Source organism: Cervus canadensis, chromosome 25, assembly GCF_019320065.1.
Source record: "Cervus canadensis isolate Bull #8, Minnesota chromosome 25, ASM1932006v1, whole genome shotgun sequence".
Lineage (NCBI taxonomy): Eukaryota > Metazoa > Chordata > Mammalia > Artiodactyla > Cervidae > Cervus > Cervus canadensis.
Window position 1 is genome coordinate 13,816,042 of NC_057410.1, and position 25,400 is coordinate 13,841,441.

Here is a 25,400-nt window from a genome sequence, read left to right on the forward strand (position 1 = left end):
TCATTGATTTTTAAAATTTGTGAAATAAGTTTTCTTATTAAAACAGCACTTTTATAAAGAGCAGAAAGCTGATTTGTACAGATTTAAAACTTTAATGGCAGGCTTCAGTGAAACTTACTTTGCTGTGTAATATTCTGGTTATAATCCTAGACCTCAGATAGGAAGACATCTCTTCTCTCTTGGCTGTAGGGATGCTGCAGTAGAAAAATATTGAAGAACTGTATTCACACCATGGAAGAGTGTATATTAAAGAAGTATGGATTAAATGCTTTGGCAGGTTATTAGTTCAGTAATCTCATTTGAAATGAAAGGATTTAGAACATAGCCAAGCCATAATTAGCAAGTTGATAAAGTATTTTAAAATAAATTCCATTGTTATTTTCAATTTCTGGTAAGCTACTTTAACTTATACACTATATACTGTAGTCAAACCAGTTGCATTCTTGTCTTTTGTACTTGGCAAACTTTTTCCTCCCCTTTCAAACTTTTATAAACTTGTTATTCCTAATTTCCCTATCTGTATAGTAATTTAGTCTAGGTATTAACCTAATGAGATTCTTACTGATGTTTTAAAACACTTACAAAATTTTAAGATATATAACAAATGCCCTCATTTTTCATTAAAGTTAATCATTAGTAAATTACTTCCTATATCTTTTAGAATTTTACAAATAGGCTTACTCAAGTTTTAAGCTAGAATTTTGATGGGTTTTTTTTTTTTTTTTTTCTTCTATCTTGATGTTACTCCTTTTTGTTTATTTGACAGTTGTGTCATTTTGGCAACTAACTGTTAAACACATTATTAGGACTCTTCAAATTCAGTGTTTGGTAGTTTTCTTTGTGCAATTGAGTAGCTCACAGAATAGTGTCATCTGATTAATTTTCTGTTATTTTCCTGCCTTTCTAGCTATTTGCTATTTGATGTAAATTATAATTGAAATTTTTTTACATAAAATTCTAAGGTTAAGTTTTGATATTATTGTTAATAGTTTGGGATGTCTTTCCGGTAGCATCATTGCAGAAACTGATTTGTGTGGTGTGTTACTGTGATTGTACAGTACAAGTTAAGATTGATGCAAAAATATGGTGCACTATTGCTTATTGATGAAAAGCATTCATTCTGATGAGGAAGATAAGAAGCTGTCTAACTGAAATTTTTTTTTTTTTTTCATTTATTTTTATTAGTTGGAGGCTAATTATTTTACAATATAGTAGTGGTTTTTAGAAAGATGGTAACAATAACTGAAATTCTTAAAGCATTTGCAGAGAATGAATGACAGAGATGTCTGTCTTCTGAGAAACAGAAATATTGTATGTCAAAACTTTTTAGTCAGAATTATTATACACATGCATATGCATATGTTGGTTACTACAGATTAGTTGTTTGTCCCAGAAATAACAGAATGATTTGCTTCAGAAAAACTTCTTTTAAAAACTAATTAAGAAGGTAGTAAGACATAGGGATTAAGGATTTGGGCTCTGACACAGTACAGAGAGGGGTTTGGATCTTGGCTTTGCCTATTAGTTTTCTCATCTGAAAATGGAAATAATAATACTGTGGGCTGCTTATGAATTTCTGCTATTGCTGAATCTTTTTTCATTACAAAACAGTACAGAGATACTGCACAAATTTTAGAAAATAAGCATGGAGCAAGGAGAGGAAAAATTACCTGTAATGATGCCAGCTGGGAGTAATTTACTGCTAAACTTTTTGATTTTATACTTCAAATATTTTTATTTAAAAATATATTTAGTTGAATCTCTGAGCCTTATTGACATATTTTTCACTAGAAAGTTTGTACCAATTTTTACTATCAGCACTCTCTGTGCCCTTAAAAATACCACCTATTACTTGTAAATTTTGCCAGTAGACAAAAGAAACTTATTGTTTTAACATAATGTGCATTAAAATATTGTTGAATTTACACACACACACACACACACACACCCCCCAGTGATATTTTTTTCTGTGTAATTGGCCATTTTCATTTCTTCCTTTGTGGATTACTGCTTTTATGCCATTTTCTATTTCTCTGTTGAAATGATAGGTCTTATTTATTTGTTAGTGTTTCCCGTATATTAAGATTATAACCTTCTGTTATTTGTCACAATTTTTTCTTTTTCAGTTTTTTGCTTTCAGGCTGTTTTTTATTTTTTAATATAAGAATATTTATCATTTTTATTGCATTTGACTCATACGTTTTGTGTGACTTTATGGTTTTAACGATTTCTGTATTTGAGGTCATACCTCCGGAAGACTTTTCCCAATGACTTTCTTCTACCACTTTTGTACTTAATTCTTCACATATAACTTCATTAGAAATGTATTTTGGATAGAGGTGTGAATTTGTGGTGCCTTTCTTGCTGCCCATACCCACTAAGGCTATCTGGTATTCAGTTGTCCCAAAACATTTTTTTATAGTTTAGGTCACAGGTTAGAAGACTTTTCCATAAAGAGCCAGACAGTAAACATTTCAGGCTTTGTGGGCCTGCTGCTCCTGCTGCTAAGTCGCGTCAGTCGTGTCCGACTCTGTGCGACCCCACAGACAGCATGCCACCAGGCTCCTCTGTCCCTGGGACTCTCCAGGCAAGAATACTGGAGTGGGTTGCCATTTCCTCCTCCTAGAGGGTAAATAAAGGATAATATGTAGGTATTTATATAACCATTTAAAACATGGAAAACCATTCTTAATTTATGCATCCTACAAATATAAGCACTGTACTGGATTTGGCCTGCATTCAGTAAATTGCCCACCCCTGAGTTAGACTATTCATTTAAGCTAATTGGAATTCTCCCTTAATATATACTAAGATCTGATGTGTTTGGCCTATTCCTAAACTCTTGTTCTGTTTATCATACTGATTCTGTGGAAGAACTGCAACATAGTGGAACTGCTGTAGCTTTATAGGCAGTTTTCATGTCTTTAGGTAAGATCTTTCACATCCTTCACAACAGTGTTTTTGACTATTACACATTTATACTGGTATTTACCTTATTTCAGAAGTGTGTGTTTCCTTTATTTCTGCTCTTTATGCCCTTTAGTAAGTAGGGTTTTATGGTAGCCATTTTCATGTTTCTAATTGCTTTTTACTGATGTATGGAATAGTTGGTATGTATATATATTTATTTTATAACCAGCTACCTGCCAAAACTCTTTTATTATTTTTTGATTGAGACTGTGGACTCTGGAAACTCTACTTTATCATGAATTTATATCTCAGTCACATGGTTTACTAGCTGTGTCCTTAGGCAGGTTGCTCAGTCTCTGTGTCTGAGTTTTCTCAGTAATACATGACTCATGGGTGTTTTTAAGGACTGAATGAATAGCTATATGCAAAACTTAAAGACCAAATAGTAAATATTAAATGTGGCTGCTGATATGAATAATTATAACATTCCATTTAATTCTTTTTGGTTTTTTTCAGTAGTTGTGTATATCATCTGCAGATAATGATTATTTTGTGCTTTATAAGGCTTTTGAAAAGAAAAAAATTTTAACATAATAACTGGGACATTTTTGTAATTTTTTTTTCTCCCTGGTGAGAAAATAATTTTAAATTGTAATTTATGATAAAGGAAAACTGGCCAGTAGTTGAGTGAATCTTTGATCCAACTATCCAAAACAAAAATCTCAGATGCAAAAAGACCCCCAAAACCTAACTGATTCCTATCTGCCCAAACTGTAAAGCATGAAACTTGTTTTTTCATCATATGCATGATTGTAGAAGTATTTGGGAAACTGTTCTTTGTAAGATTGTGTGCTGATTAAATTGCTAAATGTTTCTTTAGGACTACTTCATATTTTCCAAGATCACTTATTTCAAGAGATGCTTATATATGTCCTTTTATAAAATGCTGAGTTTCCTGGTTTTAAGGTATAAAAGTAATTTTATAAATACTGCAGACACATTACTTAAATGTTTTCACAAGATTAAGTAAATCACAGGCAGATGTGAGCTTGATTTTTCCCTTTCCGTTTTTTGAATCTTAGTGCTACCATTTATTAGCTCTGAGGCTTTGGGCAGTTCTGGCAGGGGAATCTTATAGAAAATGAAAAAATATTCATATAAGACATAATAGACAACTCTTTGTGGACAATATAATCTAAGCAATTTAGGGTTTTCTTTAAAAATATATCTGTAATAAATGTAATAAATTGTTCACATTTTCTAATCTAAGTCTTTGTTGTACTCATTTGATAACTTACTTAAGCTTAAATAAGCATTTTGGAAGCACAAACTTGTGGGAATCCCTTTTTCCTTGTTTTAATATGTGCTGTAAAGACATACAAAATGTTGCACCTATCCATCCTTACTTTTATTTAAAAAAGTAACTCTTAAAACCTATTAGAGTAAGCTGCGTCCCATTTTGACGAATAACAACCATTTTGAACTCCTACCTTTCGTACTTGTGTTCAGTTCAGTTCAGTCGCTCAGTCGTGTCCGACTCTTTGCGACCCCATGAATCGCAGCACGCCAGGCCTCCCTGTCCATCACCAACTCCCGGAGTTTACTCAAACTCATGCCCATCGAGTCGGTGATGCCATCCAGCCATCTCATCCTCTGTCATCCCCTTCTCCTGCCCCCAATCCCTCCAAGCATCAGGGTCTTTTCCAGTGAGTCAGCTCTTCGCATGAGGTGGCCAAAGTATTGGAGTTTCAGCTTCAGCATCAGTCCTTCCAATGAACACCCAGGACTGATCTCCTTTAGGATGGACTGGTTGGATCTCCTTGCAGTCCAAGGGACTCTCAAGAGTCTTCTCCAACATACTTGTGTTAGCCTATAGAAATTATGGCAACTAGGATTTCTCCCAGGCCAATTAATAATCGATAGTTTATTAAAATCTAGTCTAAAATAAGGATATGATCTATCACCATTATTGTTGTCATCTTCATGATTAGTATTTCATTACATATGGAGGCATGCTGGCTGACTCTCCAGCTCTTTGAATTTGTTTCTGTCGCAGGAGCTTGCACTTTTCACATAGTTTTTTCTCACTCCATCCATGTACCTGCTGAAATATTTCACGTGAGAAGCCTCTCTGATCCCTCTTTTCCTAAGTAGTCTTGTATATAATTTCAGTACTACTTTTGCTGTACCTTCTAACTTCTTTCTTGCATTTTAACAGTTATAACACCAAGCTCTACCTGATATATATATTTATTAATTATTTGTTATCCTGTCTACTGCAGTAGAATTCGTTTAACAAAGGCAAGGACTTTGCCTCTCTAGTTTACTGCTGTGTTCTTAGAACTTACAATAGGTATAGGAGATAACAGACTCTTACTGAGTCTTTGTTAGAGAAAGGGAAGGAAATGAGTTGATATTGAAAATAACAAAGTTAACGTTATTTGCAGATGATATGATTGTTTACCTAAAAATCTTTCAAAATAACCTTTAAATTTTTTAATAGAAAATTTGAATGTGTATAAATATTTCAAAATTTTATGACAGCAGTAACCTAATAGAGTTAAATGTAAATAAATCAGACTCTAAAGAAATTAGAATTAAATATCAAATCATTTGAAGGGAATGTTCTAAAATCTCCATTTCATTGACAAATAATCTTCAGACTGTATTTTAAAGATAAAGTTCTATTTATAAAAGGGAGTTAAAATGATACACTTAAAAGGTATAACAAATTTTGATATATCTACAAAAATAATTGCAATATGTTTATTCACTAATAACAATCATAAAAATCCATAGTCAGAAAATACCATTTCATTCTATCAGTGGTAGAGAGGGTCTTTTGTTGTTTTTTGAGTTTTTGTTTGCTTTTAAGTGGAAGAGTAGTCATTGTCTGTAAGGGAACATTGAAGTATCTTGCTGTGGAAGCATAATTAATACAGACTTTGTAGGAAATGGTTTAGCGGTACATATTAAGAGCCTTTACCATGCCTTTCTATAAATTTGTGCTTTGACTCTGACCAGAAATTTAGATAATATAAAGATGTTCATTGCCATACTCTTTTTAGTAAAGATTTTGAGTGTTAAATGTTCAAATGGAATGTATTACATTGACTATTTCAGCATATATTATATTTTTTAAAAATGTTATTCTTGAAAACTTAATGTTTTAATCAAAATTGCTTAAAACACCTGGTAAACTCATAATTTGTTATTGGTTTGTGATTTATAAACTACCGAGGCCCTATGACTTAATGACTGTTTTGTTTTTCTGCCTGCATCCTCCTTTGTCCCATTTTTCTTTTTGTCTTTTTAATATATTATTTTATCATAGTCTTTCCTTTTGTTTGCTAGATTTCATTATGACTTCACTGGTTTCTTATTTTTTTAACCATACTATTTTTAATTTTTAAATATTTTTCAGATTCTATCTAGATTTAAAACTTTCTTTCCCTTTGTTTCTTTTTCTGTTTGTAGATATTATATAGTCAGAGTCATATATCTTTGCTGTTTTTGTCCTAGAAAAAAATGACAGTGCTAGGAATTACATTGTCACCATACCCTTTAAGTTTATTGTACAATGGATTTTTAAGGAACACTTAAAAATTTATTTCACTTTTAAACTTTGTTGTATTTTGAACTCATTTGTTATGGAGAAAATTATTTCTTGACCAAATTGATTTTAATGTTTCTTAAAATAGGTTTTGTGACTGAAGGTACATTTATTGGAGGGAATATTTGTGAGAGGTGGTCACTATTGGGAAGCATGAGGGGGACAGAATAATTAACACTTCTTTGCTGTTATGGATTGCTGGAGCAGTTTGCCTATTATTAGACAAAGGAGCCAGATTTGCCTATTATAAAGTTTTCAAATACACATTATGTAAAACAAAATAATCTTAGACTTTTGTGGTCATGATTTTCAGAATTATATCTAGTAACAGTGGAAATGACTTAAAAACACAGTTTCTAACTTGTTGATTTCCTTGGCTTTCTGTATATTGAGCAAAAGGATAAAGGAGCTTTTTTGTTGAGTGAGGAAAATGACTTGAATTACATTACTATTTCCTTTAGTTGTTCCTGGTTTTTAGTGTTGTTTTTTGACTGAAATGTGTGTTGTAGACTGAGAAATGAAGAAGAATATAATTGTTATGATGGTTTTAGACTGGAAACACAGTAACCTACTTACTGGTTGATTATGTGACATTTTACCTAGAATTAGTTTGATAAACTTTTCTTCTTAGGCAAAAATGAATGTAAAAGCAGGGTACTAGTGATTGCTCAGTGGCAAGAAATCCGCCTGCTAATGCAGGAGGCGCAGGTTCCATCCCTGGGTCAGGAAGATCCCGGGAGAAGGAAATGGCAACCCACTCCAGTGTTCTTGCCTGGGAAATCCCCCGGACAGAGGAGCCTGGCGGGCTGCAGTATATGAGGTCGCAAGAGTCGGACTCAACTTAGCAACTGAACAACAACAAAGTATGTCTCTTGATCTAAAGTTCTATATTTTTCTAAGACATTTATCTGTATATAGTTAACTTTCAACATTTAAAAAAATTATGTAAATTTTCTGTTGTCTGCTAGTTATAGTTATTTCTGTGCCAGTGTACATTTTTGTTCTTAGAAATACCATTTCTACCCCATATTCCTTCATTGTGTGTTAAATCTATTTTAAAATCTGTTTTTACCACTAGTATATTTAATGAAGCATGCTTTCAGAGTTTAAAAACACATACCACTTGGACTTCCCTGGTGTCTCAGACGGTACAGAACCTCCCTGCAGTGAAGGAGATCTGGGTTTGATCCCTGGATTGGGAAGATCCCCGGGAGAAGGGAATGGCTGCCCACTCCAGTATTCTTGCCTGGAGAATTCCATGGACAGAGGGGCCTGGTGGGCCATAGCCCATGGGATCACAAAGAGTCGGACACAACCAAGCGACTAACACAGACCAATAGGATTGATTTCATAAGAAGTTATATATTTGCATTTTTGACACATTTTGAAGTCATTTTAATATATGTTTAGCTGATCAATGCTTATTTTACTTGGATGATTGTAAGGTTATGAACTATTAAACTGCTTTCATACTTCTGTAAAGCAGCATTTACTAACCTTCCTCATGTACTCATACATAGAGGGAATTGTAATATTTAACGTGGCCCACTGGTGGTTGGGTCACCCCACTGCTCTTTGACTCAAGTGTTTTTGGCCCAGGGATCCATTTCTTCCTTTACCTCCATGGTGTGTCTCCTCCTCTGCGTTCTCTTCAGTGCTGAGAGGGGTGATACCTGTAACTCACTTGTGAATGTATAACCTTTGTGAGAAAGTAGATAAAATGTCTGTTCTTTGGAGTTATGTACACAGTAAGCATATACATTTCTGGGAAAAGTAAAATTTCAGTGGTCCATTCTAGAATATTTACATTATGTATCATTCCAAGACATGGGTTCATGTTGGCCAGCATCTTATATGTGAAGCCTGGAGAAACTATTCTCTTTTACTTTTGTTTATAATGATAACAGAAAATCATGATTATTAAGGCCTTCTGTCACCAACTAAAGCTTCAGTATACATTTTCTTCGATCTTTTTCTTGCAAGTTGGAAACGAACTTTTAATGTGCTTAAAATATTTGTGGTTATGTAATAGTAATGATAATTGTACGTAACAGAAGAACTTGGTCAGGCATAAAATGCATATTCTTTTAGTTTAATTGTTTATGTTGTTTACCCTTCAGTTTTCAGAAGGAATATTTATAAGGTTTGATGCTTCTTCAGAAAATGTGTTGCTGTATTTATAGTGTTTAGTGTGAACTTAGCTATACCCCAGAAGAGTCTGCTGTGTGTCATTCGTTTAAAACTACTATTGTATAAAAACTTTCCTCAATTTCATAATAATTAAAACAATTCAGAATTTCAGCATGAAGATAGCAGGAAATATATATTGTATAAGACTCTACTGTTAAAATATTTCTCCTCCTGGCTTCTTAATGTGGTCAATGTCAACCCAGTTCTTACACTGGAAATCAGAGTGGATGGGTCTCCATCCACCTCCTTTCCCCTTTACCTCAGCCATTTCAGTAGGGCTCCTTTTTAGTCCCGCTTCTGTTCTAGCTCAATATCTTACCATTTCCATCCAGTTATGCTATTGGAATTATCTTCCCAAAGCACACAGTTTGATCATGTCACTTCCCAGCTTAAAGTTATTTTTTCTAGGATATCTCTGGTAGGCCGGTGGTTAAGACTCCGGGCTTCCAAAGCAGGGAGCCTGGGTGTTTGATCCTTGCTCTAGGAAGTAGGATCCTACATGCCACGCAATGTGGCTCCCGAAGAAAGGGTTAAAAATTATTTTTTCTCTTTATTGCCATAGTTAGTAGCCATCTTTGCATAGCATTTAAGAAGACCATTTACATCTGGCCCCATCATACTCTTTATTTCCCATTCTTCTGTGCCCCGGTGTGCATAGGGTGGGCCTTATCTCTTTTCCCTAATTACTCTATTGTTCGGTCACTGTTGTTTCTTGTATTTTATTTTCTAATCATGTCACTAGCTTTTATCACACTCGCTGCATATTCTTTCCCTGGAAGACCCACATCAGATGTTAGTAGTCTGGGAAGTATTCGACCCTTTTTTAGAAATACTTTCCTCCAGTGTTGCTTTATACTTTCTTTAGAGCATTTACCACACTATGCCTTGGAACATAATTAGTTGTATTAATATAATTCATTCTGTTCTTTCACTAGATTATAACCCTTTTGATGACATGACTCATATGTTATTTAATTAAGGTGTTTTGATGGTTGCTTAATATAAGACAGGGAATACACAAACATACACTTACACATACACATTTTCATTTACTCAGTTTAAACATCTAGCTTTTTTATAGCACTGCTACATGCAGTGCTAGTCTCTATGAGGAAATAAAAAATGAATATGACATGTTCCATGAATATAACATGCCTTCAAAGAATTTTATTCTGGGGGGCGGGAAATGATGCAGTAGATTGAAGGGCATTGTGTACCAATGCCATGCATGTACATACAATGTACATTATATACCACGTATAAACATTTTTGTAAGTATTTTGGGCTTGTCCTTTGGTGTTGTACCATGTCCCCATGTATATGGTTATGTGTGTATGTCTGTTAGATTTTTCTACCCACTTAATACACATCAATTATTTCTATATAAAAATCAGTAGCTATTATAAAATACAAAGCTTTTCTATTTAGATAATTTCATTTTCAATAAATAAAATAATAAACTTTAATAAACTGAATTTAGAACTTAGCTTAATATATTATTTAAGAATCCAGTAATTTTAGTTAAATTTATAGAGACTGACTTGAGGTACTGTCTTCATGTTTTTATTAGCCTAGTTTGCTTTTGTTTTTTTTAAGTAAAGTAATGATGCTGTCATAGTTTTATTTAGAGTAATTTGGAGAAAAAACACTTTGTAGTGATCAAAAATTGATTTTATTTGCATAGTTGGATGTCATCCAGTGTGTTATGCTCTTAATTAATGTGGAATTCACTATGCAATGTTTATGTTTTTCTGAAGATTGAGAAGAAATGTGGATTTGACTCACATACTATGATATGTTGTATGTAAAGTGTCAATGCAATGTTCTGTGTACTTTCTTTATGCTCTAATATAATTAATTTGTTTCTAGATGCTGGCATCACCATCTACATCAGGTCAGCTGTCTCAGTTTGGGGCAAGTTTATACGGGCAACAAAGTAAGAATTTTGTATTTATTCTGGGATACTTTATTTAAAGAAAAAATAACTATCAAATAAAGAATAATGCTGCCCTTGTGGGTTTATTCTAGGATTTAAAAGGAAGGATATTTAATTTTCAGTTTTCCTTATTTTACTTAGTTAGCAAAACCTCATTATTTCAGACCTTTCTAATTCAAAATTATTTGGATATAGGGTAGATCAAAATTTATTTCTGCATCTTTCGTATCTGTATGTTCCTTTGCAGTAGGTTTGGAGAAGATTTGCTAAACAAATTAGAAATAGACATCCTCTATGTTTTCAATTAGAGGAGGTTAAAGGATTTTTGATTGGCCAGTTAGGTGGGTTGTTTTGCTTTTTTTTTTTGGCCTTATTAATGTAAGCCCATACCTAGCAGTTTGTGAAATGCTCTCTTTGTTTAGCAAATACTTCTTTACTGTAGCTCAGTCTGGGTATGTAATCTCTGTTTTTGACTCATAGTTCAATGCTTTTTCCATATACAAGATTTTGTTTCTTATTTTGTGTTGTATTAACTTTTATAGCGCTTAGCACAGTGCCTAGCGCATAGTAAGCGCTCAATAAATGTTAACTATTATTATGACAAAATTTTTATAAAACTAAAATTTAAAATTTTCGCCAATTTTTCAAATTAATTTTCCAAACTGTTATATATTAATAAGGTATATCATCTCTCTTAATGTCAGAGACTACTGATTTCTCATCTCTTTAGTGGGAGGGAGTGTTAAAAGGGATATAAATTCCCATGAGAAATTACAGAATAATAGAGTAACTGAAGCAGATAATATGATGACCAAGTAATTTAACCAACTTCAAATAAAACTCAGATATTTCATTTTGAACTCTTTCCCAATAAAAGGCAAATTTTGATAGATGTCAGAATAGTTTGTCATACTACTTTACCCTTCAATTTTATGTTGAAATTCAGTAGGGGGAAATAGCGTATTTTGTTACAAAAATACAATTTCCATCTTGTTTTTTTCTCTCCATCTTTTGTTTCATAGCCCTATTTTTGTTAATACAGAATTAGTAAGGAAAATTATTAGTCACTTACTGGTATTAACAGTTTTCCTCTAGTTAAGTAGAAAATATTTTTAAAGCCTTTTATTACACAAAAAAGATGTTGCTTATTTATCAGCAAATATTCATTCTCATTGTTAAGGGAATATTATTAGCTAGCTGTTTTGTTTTGTCTGGACTGTTTTTGTTTGAAATCTACTACTTTCACTCTTCTGGTAACCCTTACATTGGAAATATCTAGTTATTTTAAAGCTCCCCTTTATTTCTATAGAACCACTACAAAGAACTTAAGCCCACAGTTTATCACAGCAGAAAGTAGATAATGGAAAGGAGAAAGTTAAATTTGAGAAGCCAAGATTATTTAATGAAGGAGACTGTCAGTTATTTTACAGCGTTATCAGCTGTATGAACTTTGAAAATCTGACCTAATTTTTTTAACTTGCAAATGTGAAATTGTAATTGAGCTAAGTTAGAGCCTGGACTAGGTTTGGAATATAGTTATTTCATTGGTATGATAAACATTTATTGACTTCTTAATTTGTGTACATGATTGTGCTGATTGTTAAAGTTTTACAAAGATTAATAAATGTGGAAAGTTATTTTCATTAGGAAAGTATTTTAAGGTACTTATTAATTTAAAAAGAAGTCATTTATGACAAATATTTCCTGTTGGAGTTTAAAATAATAAATGGCTCTATTACTGTAGCAATGAAGAACTAGCATTTTCAATGCATGACTTATTCTTTTAACTGACATTGTAGGTATTAGCTTATAAAAAAGTGAACCACAGGTCACCTGGAGCTGAAATGTCTCAAGTCAGGGTACAGTTGTTTCTTTCTGTTGCACAGGCCTGGAAACTACAATTAGTAAAGTAAAATAAAACAGAGCCTGAATTCCTGGGCTCTGTCTGTCAAGATAGACCTAGCAGGGCCAAAGTAGTTTGAACATACACCTTGTCAGAGAGAACATCAGCTACCATTTAGGACTTGAGGATCACAGCTTCAGTAGTACAAGTAAGTCAGAAAGAGAAAACTTGAGGGGCTGACCTTAATAAAGGATGGGGAGATAGAATAAGTAGGTGGGAATAGATTGATGATGTTGTTCTTATGGCAGCTAATTTTAATTGTGCATTGGACTTGATACAACAAAGTTCTTTTGCCTCCCAAGTGGATTGAGTACCACTATTAACTCTTTATTCAGATGGGCAAAGTTTAGTAGGAATTTGAGCCATTAAAATGAAGGTCTATTGTCTGTTTTTGTTCTTGGTGATTAGAGAGATGAGAGGTAGAAAAGGTGGAGAAGGTAGAGTGCCCTCTCCAAACCTCAGACTCACTGAGTTTAAACAAGGGAAGGAGTGTCTCTTGGAATGGATACAGAGCTGCTTAAAGGTGCATTTTGCCAGATTTGGGTGGAAGTGATTGTGTAGTACATAACGGTACCCAGAAAACGCTGGACTTGGAGCTAGTGAGATCATGGGTTCTAGCATAGTATAATTGTATACAAATCTGTAATTAACTTTTCATCCAAGGGTTTGTGTGACTGCTGTGCATCAAGTGGTAACTGTAGAAGCTGGTGAATGGAGTCCTGTGTTAAAGTTACATGATGTTCTCTACTAGGGTGGGATATTTTAGGTACATTGTCTAGGTTTAAAGACCCCTGGACTCCCTGAAGCTGTGTGCTGGATTGGAATGAACAGGGAACCAGAAATTAACATTCAATAACCCTGTTAAAGGTTAAGGGACTTGCCTAAGATAGTAAGTAATAGAGCCAAGATTGCCTTGCTTTATAAGTTTAACTTTTCGAACATGAGTTTCTCTGAAACGTGGGTGCCACATATTACTTACTGAATGTCATGACCTTGGAAGGCAATTTACACATAGTAGAAACTATAAATGTTAAATCCACAGACTCCAAGAGTCCACTGACTAAGGAATTATGATAGCAGTTATTTATTGTGTTATACCATGAGTGAAGAATTATCCCAGGATTGAAGAGTGTGGCAAATAACAAAGTTGCTGCTTTCATGGAGCTTTTATTTTAATGAAGGAAGACATAGAATAAGCATGCAGACTTTTAGTAAACAAATAATATTCTGGTAATAAGTACTATAAAAATTACCATATTAGTGGATGAGTAGATGGGATTAACAGTTTTCAAGTAGGTGAAGAGTATCACTGACAAGGTAATACTTGAATGCAAACCAGACTGTTGAGAAGTGGAAGTCTTTGGAAAGATCTGGGTAAGAGATTTTTCAGGTACAGATAACTGAATGCAAATGTTCTTAATTCATGACAGTGTAAGAATGAACCTCATGTGTTAAAGGATGAATGAGAGGGCCAGTATAATGAACAAAGAAAGTGGAAGGTTAATGGGTAGCAAATGTCAGATCATGGAGTCTTGTGAAGGTCTGATAAAGAATTTGGATTTTATTCTAAGTTTAGTGGGAGGGAATTTAAGATACAGTTTCCTCTTTAAAAGATCACCTTGCTATGTAGAAAATGGACCGACTGGAAGTGGGCCAAGTGATAAGAAAAAAGAAAGGGCAATTACTGCAGCAGTCCAGGCAAGAAAATAGGGTGGCTTGGATTAGTGATGGGGATGTTGAGAGGTGGTTAGATTTGGGATATTTTGGACATACAGCTAATATGATTTGGGTATGTGGAGTATGAACGGAAGAGAAGGATAAGGGTGGCCGCTAAGGTTTAAGACCTGCAAAACTTTGTGAAAACGTGCCACTAATCTGTTGTGCAAACTAGGAGCAGTGTAAGGTATCTGTAGGAGGTTGACACAGTTTATTCCACAGATAGAATGCCACCTGCTGTGAAGATGCAGACAAATATTGTTCGGGAATCATGGCTGGGTTCTAACATAGCAGCTTCTCATAGTTGAAGATGTTGAAGCCAGGTTAACTTCATCCATGCTTCTCTCATATATCCTTAGTGCTCAGAAGCAAGCCCACTCTTCCACCAGGCACATATCTCTTGTCCTCACTTTCACACATCTTGCAGTTTTCTCAGATTGAACTGCAGTGACATGTTTACATCACCCCCCACCTCACCCCAACTCCTAGCACCACTACCAAATGCCTGACTAGGGCTCTTCCTTTATTCAGCTAATGTACAGTATTCTCTAGCAAACATTTGCTGATCCCAGATTCATTCTGCTTTCCTGTCTTGACTTAGAGGTGCCTTCCGTATACACCCAAGTACGCTATACATACACTGCACGTAAACACCTTGATCATAGCAGTTTGGGTTTTGGTTTTTTGATTTAAATAGTCCTTTATCTCCGTAAAACAATAGGAGGGAAAGAATTCTAGGTGGGGAGAAGGATATGAGTAAAAATATGGGGGTATATTTAGGGAAGAAGACTAGGGAAATAATGAAGAACAGTGTAAGTCAAGTATGTGGTGTCTAGAAACCAGAGTTTGTATTGGGTGAGTAAAATATTAAGTTGATTGGAAAACTATTATGTCAGTTGTATCTCAGGGAAAATAAAGACTAGAAGAATTTTTTTTGGTCTTAACAGAGCACTTTAAAGAGTAAACAAATTGAGATTGGATTTAACTCTACAACAGTGTTTCTCAACCCTTACTGCCCCCCCCCCCCGCCGAAACATCCACAGAGTTAAAAAAAAAATCCCGCTGCCTATGAATTGCTGGACCCAGACTAAGTCACAGTTTCTGGGCAGGGACCCAGATGTTAAAGTTTCCCATATGATGCAAAGGTTAGCAACTACTATAGGAAGCAGAAAGTGTGATTGGTTGAAATTAGAGACAAGAAATTGAATCAGTGTATTTATTCTTCATTGTTTGTGATCTTGGGCAAGTCACTTAATGCCTAATGTTAGTTCATCTATAAATTAAGTTGAATGACCTTCATCTGTAATTTGATTGGAGACTCTGGAGTCTTTTGGAAAAGTCTCTGGAGACTTTTCTTTCTCTAAAATTCTTTGATTTTAATGAAGGAAATGGCATAATGAAATAGTATACAGAGAAGATTAACCAGCTAAGTGCAGGACAAGTTGGAGGTAAGAGGATATGGGGACAGGTAGGAGGTAAGAAGATAGTTGCCCTTTATGTGTGGGCAGGACAGTGAGTTAAGGAAGCCAGTTGCTTTGGGAATGGAAAGGGGATACTTGAAGACTTCTTGCATCAATTAAGTTTTCTCCTATCTCTTTAAAGATTTCAGGAGACTCTATTTAAGTATGAGTATTCAAGAATTTGGTTGCTATTACCTTTTTTCTTATTACTTATGTCATTAATATTATTAATTTTTAGCAAAAGATTGAATAAAGTGTGACATATCATGCCATAACTGTTTAAGGAATATGCTATTAACCAGTTTGTGCAATGGTAGTTCATGGAAACATTTCTTAGGTGATATTTTGGATTTCTGAAAAATGATCAATAAAGAATTCAATTCGTTTTTTGTTTAGCACTCTGCCAAATAGTAGGAGTCTACTTAGAATATGTTCATGTATTTCTTCTAATACAGTATTATACTTTATTATCTCTTTGTCAGATTAAAGAAAAATTTGCTTCAGATCTATAAACTTTTAAACTGTTTTTTAACCTGGTATTCTTTTTGGGGGAGCGGGGAGTTTGTTCTTTTATTTCTTGTCTGTAAAAAAGGGATAAATAACTTCTCTATAATACTTTATAAGGAGATGAAGCAGCATAGTGCTTCACATAGTTCTTAGGTGCTTGATATATTTTACTTAATTCTGCTGTCCTTCCAACACACAAGCTTATGTGTACATATTTAACATTTTCTACTTGTAGTTATTTCATGTCAGATTTTTTTTTTTTTAATGAGCTAGATATTTTATTCCCCTTTCAGCTTATATGTCTTCCGGTATAATATTTTGGTCTTCCCTGGTGGCTCAGTTCATAAAGAATCTGCCTGCAATGCGGGAGACCTCGATCCCTGGTGGGCAAGATCCCCTGGAGAAGGGAGTGGCTACCCACTCCAATGTTCTGGCCTGGAGATTCATGGACAGAGATGATTTTTTGTGATGTTTCTAATTTTACTAGTAAAACTAAAATTTTCCCTCCCTTGACCCTGCCCCGTTGTAATATTAATAGTTTGACTCAAGCAACTCAAATTTAACAACTGTGTGTTTCATTCCTAAAAATAAATCTGTTTCTAGTCAGTGGTATTAATTCTGTGTGTTTTAAAGGAATTCAGTTGAATTTAAAGTAACTCAGTTATTAAGTATTCAGAGGTTATTGATCCAGTTTGAAATTGATGCATTCCTCTCTTTTCTTTTGATTTCTTCCCCTGCCCACCTGGCTCAATAAAATGCAGCTCAGACCATTTGAATTTATTAGCTGTTTTCATGAAATCAAAATGTTAAAGGAAAAAATAAAATTAAATGCTAATCTTTGAGTTCTTTATTTCATACTCTCTTCCTCTGCCCTCCTCACTGTAGGTTAATTCAAATGTGCCTATCTAAAATTAGTTAAATAAATTACCTGACCCATTATTGTTTCCTTCTCAAGTTATTTTGATAGTGGTCAGATAATCTGCAGTCTCTACAGTATCTCTCAAGTTACAGATTTTCATAGTACAGCGTAGTATAGGAAAGGCTGAAGTAAACAGAGCTCATGGGTCTTCAGAAGATCTTACTGAGGAGCCAGAAGGGTGCAGTCCTTTTGAACATGAATGTTTGTTTATAATGATGAAGGTATAGAGAGAATGAGATGGGAAGGGAAAGTAAATCTAGAGGAAACGGAAACTTGACAGAGACAGAGAAGATGAGAAAGCAAATGGAGGGGAAAGACAAGATACGTTGGTTTAGAAAAAGTTTGGAGAAGTAAACATATTCAGGAAAAGAAAGCAAGAGAAAAAGAATAGATAACGGGTGTCACAAGTCAGTGAGTACTCACAAGGGTGCTCAGTTACTGTTTAATTGGGTTCCCATAGGGTTCCAGTTAAGAACACCAGGAGCTGAGAAATCTAAATTCTAATCTTGGTTCTTTGAGTCACCTTGGAGAAGTCAGTTAACTTATCGGAGGCTCAGGTTCCTCATCTGTAAAATGTGAACATTGGATTAGGTGATCTCTAAGGTCCCTTCATGTTCTAAAATTGTATGTTTCTTTGTGGTCAGTAACTGTGAGAAACATTCCTATGGGAAATTTGCAACTATAGCTGACTTTAGGACAGCATATTTAGGGAAAAGGATGTGAGCTTTTTTTGTCTTGTTCACTGCCATATCCCCAGCAGCTCACACAGTGCTTGACACATTAGGCACTCAATAGATGGTTGTTTAGTAAGTGATGTGAAAAGTGTCATGTTGGTGGTTCATTATGGGAGAAGCATCTAGAGGGCCTAGAGGAAAGCTAGTGTGCTTGAGAAAAGGCAAAGACTTATGACTTGTGTATGCTGGTTTTTAATCTCTTGTTCCTCCTTATTTTATCCTAAATTCAGAGGAAGTGGCTATAGCTAGTGGTATACTCAAGATCACAAAACTTGTAGTGAAAGACATACATACAATGACTAAACCAACATACAATCTAGTTCAATTCACTTTATGTATGTGACTTAAAGAATAATAGAGTCAAGCTCAGATCTTCATGGAATATAAATATATATACAATGTAGTAGTTACATTAAATTGGATTTGTTGGCTTCATTCAGCTGAGAAGCAGTTAGGCTACAAGCTTAGTACTGAAGCTGACAGATTCCAGCTAAATCTTCAGGATTCACTGGTATCCCAAATTACAAAGTGGTACACTGTTATGCCAGAAAATAAATTTGCAATATTTGAAGGAAAATATTCAGAACATATACAATACATTCCAATTTTTTGGAAGTCATAGGTTCGAAATATTCAGGTCTTTGAAATTCTTGAACCCAAAGTTAGACCAGAAAGAGGGGGAAGGAGTCTAATGCTTTGTGCTAAAATCCTCTTGTTCATTAACTTTCATTCTATCTTGCCATTTTTATTTAATCTCCAGTTCGGAATAAGTGTGGTTGACTGATAACGTCATTCCACAATAGACTAGAAACAGGAGGCATCAAAAAGTATGAGGATAGAGGAAAGGAAGCATATTGGCATTCATAGGCAGGTGTGATGACAGCATAAATGATAGCTGAACATCCTTACTTTTGAGGGATAAAAGGGGAGGAAAGCATCTAGGACATTAAATATCTATGATGATGATTCTGAATTTTTCAGAAAATAATAATTGATATCATTTTATATTAACACGAGGCAGGAAATGATTTATCCCAATTGGTTTATTTTTATTTTAATATTTTGTTTCTGAGTGGTAAACTCACTAGTTTTTTAAAAGTACACATATTTGAACACGTCTAACCTCACATCTGGCCTCATAAATGATAGATAAATAGAAGGTCACTGTACTTTGAAATCTTTTGAAATATTATGCATTCTTGTCTCATAGCTATATCAGGTTGAGTTTTTAACAGTTGCTGACATATTGTGTTTATAAAAATTGTTATGTTGAGAAATATGTATGTGTAAATAGTAGTAAATAAACTATTTCTTAAATGCATTTAGAAAGGATCAATTAAAAATTTAAACTACTTCAGCAAAGTGGGGATTAAATGTCTGTGTAACTCAGTTATGATTTAAAATATAAAAACACAAGATTGCAAATTTCTTAAAGGCATATTTATGCAAAATGTTTTTATTGAAACAAGTCATCTAATTTGTTATTGGCAGACATAGTTTATTGTAAAATAGAAATATGAAAAGAAGATAGATAAAAGCAAAGAAGAAAAAATAGAAAAATGGAAGCAATATGAAAATTCATAATATTAAATTTCAGACAAACATTTTTGTTAAAATCAGATTAGAGTCCATTTGGAGTGAATTGAATATTTCCATTTAAAATTTGCATATTATTTTACGTTAGGTCATTTTTAAATGTTTTAAATTACCAACTCCAGAAGATGGATAGCAATTTCATTCCTGATGGCAATGAATTTCCTTCTTCTGAATTTTTTTAATAGGTGCACTAGGCCTTCCAATGAGGGGGATGAGCAACAATACCCCTCAGTTAAATCGCAGCTTATCACAAGGCACTCAGTTACCGAGCCACGTCACGCCAACAACAGGGGTACCAACAATGTCACTTCACACGCCTCCATCTCCAAGCAGGTATTTATATTGATGGACCAGAATATTTCTCAAAATGTATCTTTGTAGAGTAAGCGAGCTTTTTAATTTTTTAATAAAGTAACTATTTATTTGATTTTCTGGTTCAGTGCCTGAGGAAAAGAAAGTTGATACCCTATGCTCATTTAATTTCATTGCAAATTGATAAGTATAGTGTAAGATGCTTTTATCTTGCAGCTAGCATACTGGTTATCAGCTGGGATGGGTATCAAGGATTAATCACCACCTGGGGATCTTTTTTCAAAAAAGCAAACTCTCTTCTTCAAAGGAGAATGTGCAATTTCAAATCACTCCTCAGATGATTCTATTTATTGCTCCCTCACCACACATCCATTGTTCCAGTGAGAATAAAATAAAGCAGATCACAAAAAATGATGCATCTTAGTATTAAGAAGATAGAATGACATACATTTGGAATGAAATTATTCAAAATATATATGTGAAATATGTTTGTATTTTATGTGATAGTCACACCAATAGTTCTCTCATCTTTGCTATCACCATATATTCTTCTAAAATTTGCCCTTTCTTGTTGGTTTGTTTACTTTGACTTTCAGAAAGCTTTTTCTCTTTTCAAATGACCAGACAAGAGAATTAAATGAATAAAAATTTACAATGCAATTTGAAAGTGTATCTGAAATTCTAGGGTTAGGTCGATTGATTATTTACAGAGAATTTTAATGAGTGCTTATAGAGAGCTTATTTAGTGTACTGGACTTCTTTTTCAGGGGCATTTTGCCTATGAACCCTAGGAATATGATGAACCACTCCCAGGTTGGTCAGGGCATTGGAATTCCTAGCAGGACAAATAGCATGAGCAGTTCAGGGTTAGGTAGCCCCAGCAGAAGCTCGCCAAGCATAATATGTATGCCAAAGCAGCAGCCTTCTCGACAACCTTTTACTGTGAACAGGTAAGATATTTATTGATACTGTGTATAATTGTTCTTTCTGGGTATTTTCAAATTTGCCTTTTCATATTCAACGTTCTGTTCTTGAGTCTTGGCTTCTGTTTCATAAGTGTGTTTCATCATATATTTTGTCCAAAGCTTCTCTTTTTGTTACACATAGCAATTTAAACTCCCAAACTTAAAGACATACTCTTTTGAGAATCAGTTTGCTTTTTCTTGCTGTTGTTAGAAAAGGATTGTTGTTAGTTTGCCAACCAGAAAAATTTTTGTTGAAAAGTCCTTCTTCTATTAAATGAGGCTGGTCGCCTGTGTGGTAAGAGCTCCATATTTATGAATAGCACTGGAAATATTATTATTATTGCCTTGCTTCATTTATCCTTTGGTTAAGTTCCTTTTCAACCGAATTTCTGTTTTGTTCTTTGGAGACTTACTGACCAAAGACCTTTTGAAGACTACATCTGTAGTATTTGAAATAGTGTCATGTCCTGGGATTTAAAACAAAAAGAAGAGTTTGTGCTTTTCACTCCTTTTTTTGCACTGTTATACTGCTATGCAAATAATAGTTAACAATATGAAAACGTTACATATTTTGTTAGGACTTTAAAGCTGTTCAGATAATTTATATGAGAGTTATGTCTGTAATACAGGGCTTTCTTTATTGTGAAAGTGGTATTTTAGTTTGATCTTTTTTTTAATGGGCAGCATAGTGGGTAAAGGGTGTAGGTGCTATCATGGTACCCGTTTAATTTACTTTCTCTTACTTAGTACTTGTAAATTCTGAATAAAAATAGGTTATTAGCACGTTTCCAACTTAATGTTCATCCCATAACCTCCAGTTCTTACTTTAAGACTTATATGAGCATTTCTTTTATAATTTTGACTGCTCTTTTAATTTTTACCAAAGTTATTTCTGTAAAGGGGTTCTCAAGACTCATCTCCTTGACAGTTTCCTAATCATGTAATACTTTTTGGACTTTAACACATCTTTCTGCATTCTTGTAGTATGTCATTGAATGTATATTTAAATTTTTGCTTTCCCATGTTTTTTCACATTCTAGTTGTAAATACTTTGCTTGTAAATATTCTTATAAATTGTCAATGAAGTGTGGGTCTCTAAAGCCCTGCTTAGTACTGTTGATAAGATGTATGTATTATGGAATGTTTTCATCTCTTACTGCTTATTCAATGTTTGAGGGTACCTCTATCGTCAGCAGTTCTAACGCACTATTAAACAAAACTTTCTGTTGACTTTTCTGCTCTTCTCTAGAGTATTGTTTCACCAGCTGCATTATTTTATGAAAATACTGTTTGGCTTTGGCTATAGTTAGTTTTCCAAATCTAGGCAAAAAAAAAACCCTGTCATCTTCAATTTAACCTTACTCATAACACTAATACAACTGTCTTTTTTCAGACTATTTGATGTTAAAAATGCATTCTTTCATTGTAGAACTTGCGTTAACAGTTCTTTTTGACGTGTTTAATTACTCTGACCTCACTTTAAATTCAGCCTTATTTTTTGTTTGTTTGTTTTCCCATCTTTACGCTTGTGCAGAAAAGGGAGGCTTTGGTAACTATTTACCAAGTACCTTAATTTAGAATTAAGGGAACTATGGAGAGATTTTTAAAAAAATAACTAAAAGATACACTTGATAAGAATGATGTGTTTTAGAACACTGAATTCAGTTAAAGAAAAACACCATTTAATTCAGGTCAACTAAACATTTATTGAGTGCCTTTTGTATCCTCCTGAATGCTAAGAGCAGAGAGATGCAAAGGTATGTCTGACATGAACTCTGTCCATTCTAGTTGGGAAAAGACAGACTATATGAATGAAGATCTTTTATGAAAAGTAATAATAGCACATTTTACCAGTAGTAAAAGAAAAACAAATATTCAAGAATAGTCTTAAACTAAATCACCTATTTTTGAATTTAGTTACGTCTTTCAGTATATTCAGTAGGTTGACTCGCCAAGTACACAGAATGATACCCTTAATCTGTTTTCCTCAAGCCTTATATAAATTCTTTGCTTTTTGTTTTTTAACTGATCGTTTTGGTTCTCAGTTGTTCATGGAAGGATTTTAGGGAACCTTTAAATAAAAATATTCAACTCAAAAATAAAATTAGTGTTTGTTTTTAGACATGTTGTTTTATATGAGGAGATCAAAAGTAAACACTTTTGTTTTTCTTCATCTGAAAGTTAGTATTCTTACTGTATATCTAAAATTATTTTCTATGTACCCAGTATGTCTGGATTTGGAATGAACAGGAATCAGGCATTTGGAATGAATAACTCCTTATCAAGTAACATTTTTAATGGAACAGGTAAGCTTATTCTGGAGCTAGTACCCTATAAAAATATGATAGATCTTGAAATATAAAGCAGTTCAACATACTGGTCTTAAAATAATTAAAGGAATTTTTGTGTTTAAATGATAGAACTTAATTTAGGGGAGAATTTGACAGGAAATAGGATTTAATTCAGTCAGTAGTTAAAAGATAGTTAAATATATTTTTTCACTTGGCATGGTAATAGCAGTGTTATAACCTCAGATTTGTTTTCTTAACACCTGGAGAAAGCATGAACGTTAACTTAGTCTATATTTGTGCCTCAGAATCTTTTTGCTTCAAGAGCTTTTCTTATCCTCAGTCCTTTCACTATAGTCTAAACTAGGTTGAGCATTGTGGCATTCTGGCTATAGAGACCCAGATTGAAGAAACCTTTAAAACTATATGGAGCACTTACAGTTTTTTCTTAATAGTTTTAATAATACTAATTTTTGCATTTAACTCATAAATTTTTAATCCAGTTTTAAGTGTAAAATTCAAAATTTAAGTACATAGAAAGCCAATTCTGATTTTGACAGTAACAAATTTTTGCAGTCTATTGGTTTCTTTTATCAGCTGGCTTCAGACAGAACAGAACAGGAGGCTTTGTTACTGTTCTGCTTCAGGTTTTACTTTCTTCCACCCTTGCCTCCAGACCCTTTCCTGAGAAAGCAAATGAAGGATGTTGTTATAGTCATAGGAGCAAAAATGAGTATGATTGTTGAGAGAAATATAGTAAAGGAAGTGGAAGGTGGAAGAATGATCAGCGAAACGGGGTGTATGTGGAAGCATGAGAAGGTTAGCAATTGAGATGATAGTTCTGGCTATCGGCTTTTAATTTTTCAACATTATTGTATGTTTAGTAGCAGCCTGGATTGACCAAGTGACACTTCAGAATTTTAGTTTTTTGCATTTAAAGTTTTGTGTTCTGATATGAAGTACCATATTCCATTGTTTCTCAGATGCACATTTTTTTCATATTTAAATATCTCTGAAATTAGGATGCATATCATAATTTAGTTAGTGAGGTTTTTTCCCCTCCTAAATGAACCGTGAAGTGACAGTGTGCCTCAGTGCCATCTTGTATTCTGAAATACGGTTTATACACTTCCGTAAATTTTACAATTATTTTTTTAAGTCATTTTTAAGTAAGTATATTTTACACTAGGAAAGTTGTTTCCAAGTCTTACCCTAAAAATAAAAATTTGTGAGTTAATACTATTTTTAGGTATTCTTAAATAATACATGCCAATTTTAAACTCCATCTTAGAGGACCTGAAGAAGTGTATTCAAGGTTAACACTGTAAGTTTATAGTTAGAATTCATAATCAAGTAATTCAAGAGAGATTACTTTTTAAAGTACTATATAAGCTATTGATATGTATTGTTGTCTTTTTATATAATGCCTGTTTAGAATTCAGCGTTCATAAGCTGCAGTTTCTTTAAAAGCAGTGGGTTTGAATTATTTTATCTTTTACCCTTCATAATTTTAAATTGTCACCTGACTTGGAATGTAACTGTTTTCTATGAACAGAGTTCTTGAGTTGTTTCTTTCTGAGATCCTTTTAGTTATGAATATTAAGAGGAAAATTAAACTGAACGAGGGGGCAAATAAATTGAAAATGGTTATAATACACTAGATGAGACAAATCAAAGAAAAACTATAGTGCATACTAACAGTAAGGTAGAAAATAAATTCTTCAAAAATTAAGAATATAAGATTGTTAGAGTATTAGAATAATTAACACATTGAGAAGAGATCAAAGTAATGATTAAAATAGGCAAAGTAGAAATGTTGGATTAAATTTTAGTTTTTAAAAGGAAAGGAACTGATATTTTAAAATTCAAAATGAACAGATATTTTATTTATTCAATTTATTGAGCGCCTACTGTGTAATAGGTAATATAAACTTCTGGGCTTTGTGTCATATTCTCATACATTTCACTCACCAGACATGGGATCTCTACATGTATCCTCCGTTCTCCACCCTACTTACACTCTAAACTGCAAAACACACACACTCACATACTCACATGTGTACACATTTGTGTATGGAATAGGCCAGATAGGCCAAAAGTATCCTTAGGGATTCTGTTTGCATTGCTCGTGCCTCCAATGTGATTGAGACCATTTGCAGGAGGCACTGTCATTATCACACCAGTGTTATAAATGAAGTTCCAAGCATTCCAGATACAACCTCTGTTTTTGAATATAGTGAAAAGAGCAATTTTATCACAACAGTCTCCCCTCTTACTAGTCAGCAACGTATAACTTGAGGACCATCTTTCACAGGAGAAATAACATACAACCTTACTCCTTATTATCTATC

The 25,400-nt window shown here is 33.7% G+C and overlaps 1 protein-coding gene across 7 annotated transcripts in view; it reads left to right on the forward strand.

Moving 5' to 3' along the window:
* The window catches only part of CNOT2 (CCR4-NOT transcription complex subunit 2), a 124,508-nt gene that overhangs the window by 83,667 nt on the left and 15,441 nt on the right, over positions 1-25,400 (forward strand). For 6 of the 7 annotated variants that reach the window (XM_043447153.1, XM_043447157.1, XM_043447152.1 and 3 more), the window contains 4 exons: positions 10,583-10,649; positions 19,670-19,817; positions 20,564-20,746; positions 22,988-23,067. In XM_043447153.1, the coding sequence (XP_043303088.1) occupies positions 10,583-10,649; positions 19,670-19,817; positions 20,564-20,746; positions 22,988-23,067 (478 nt within the window). The remainder of the gene's footprint in view (positions 1-10,582; positions 10,650-19,669; positions 19,818-20,563; positions 20,747-22,987; positions 23,068-25,400) is intronic. The other variant, XM_043447158.1, reaches the window with a different exon arrangement.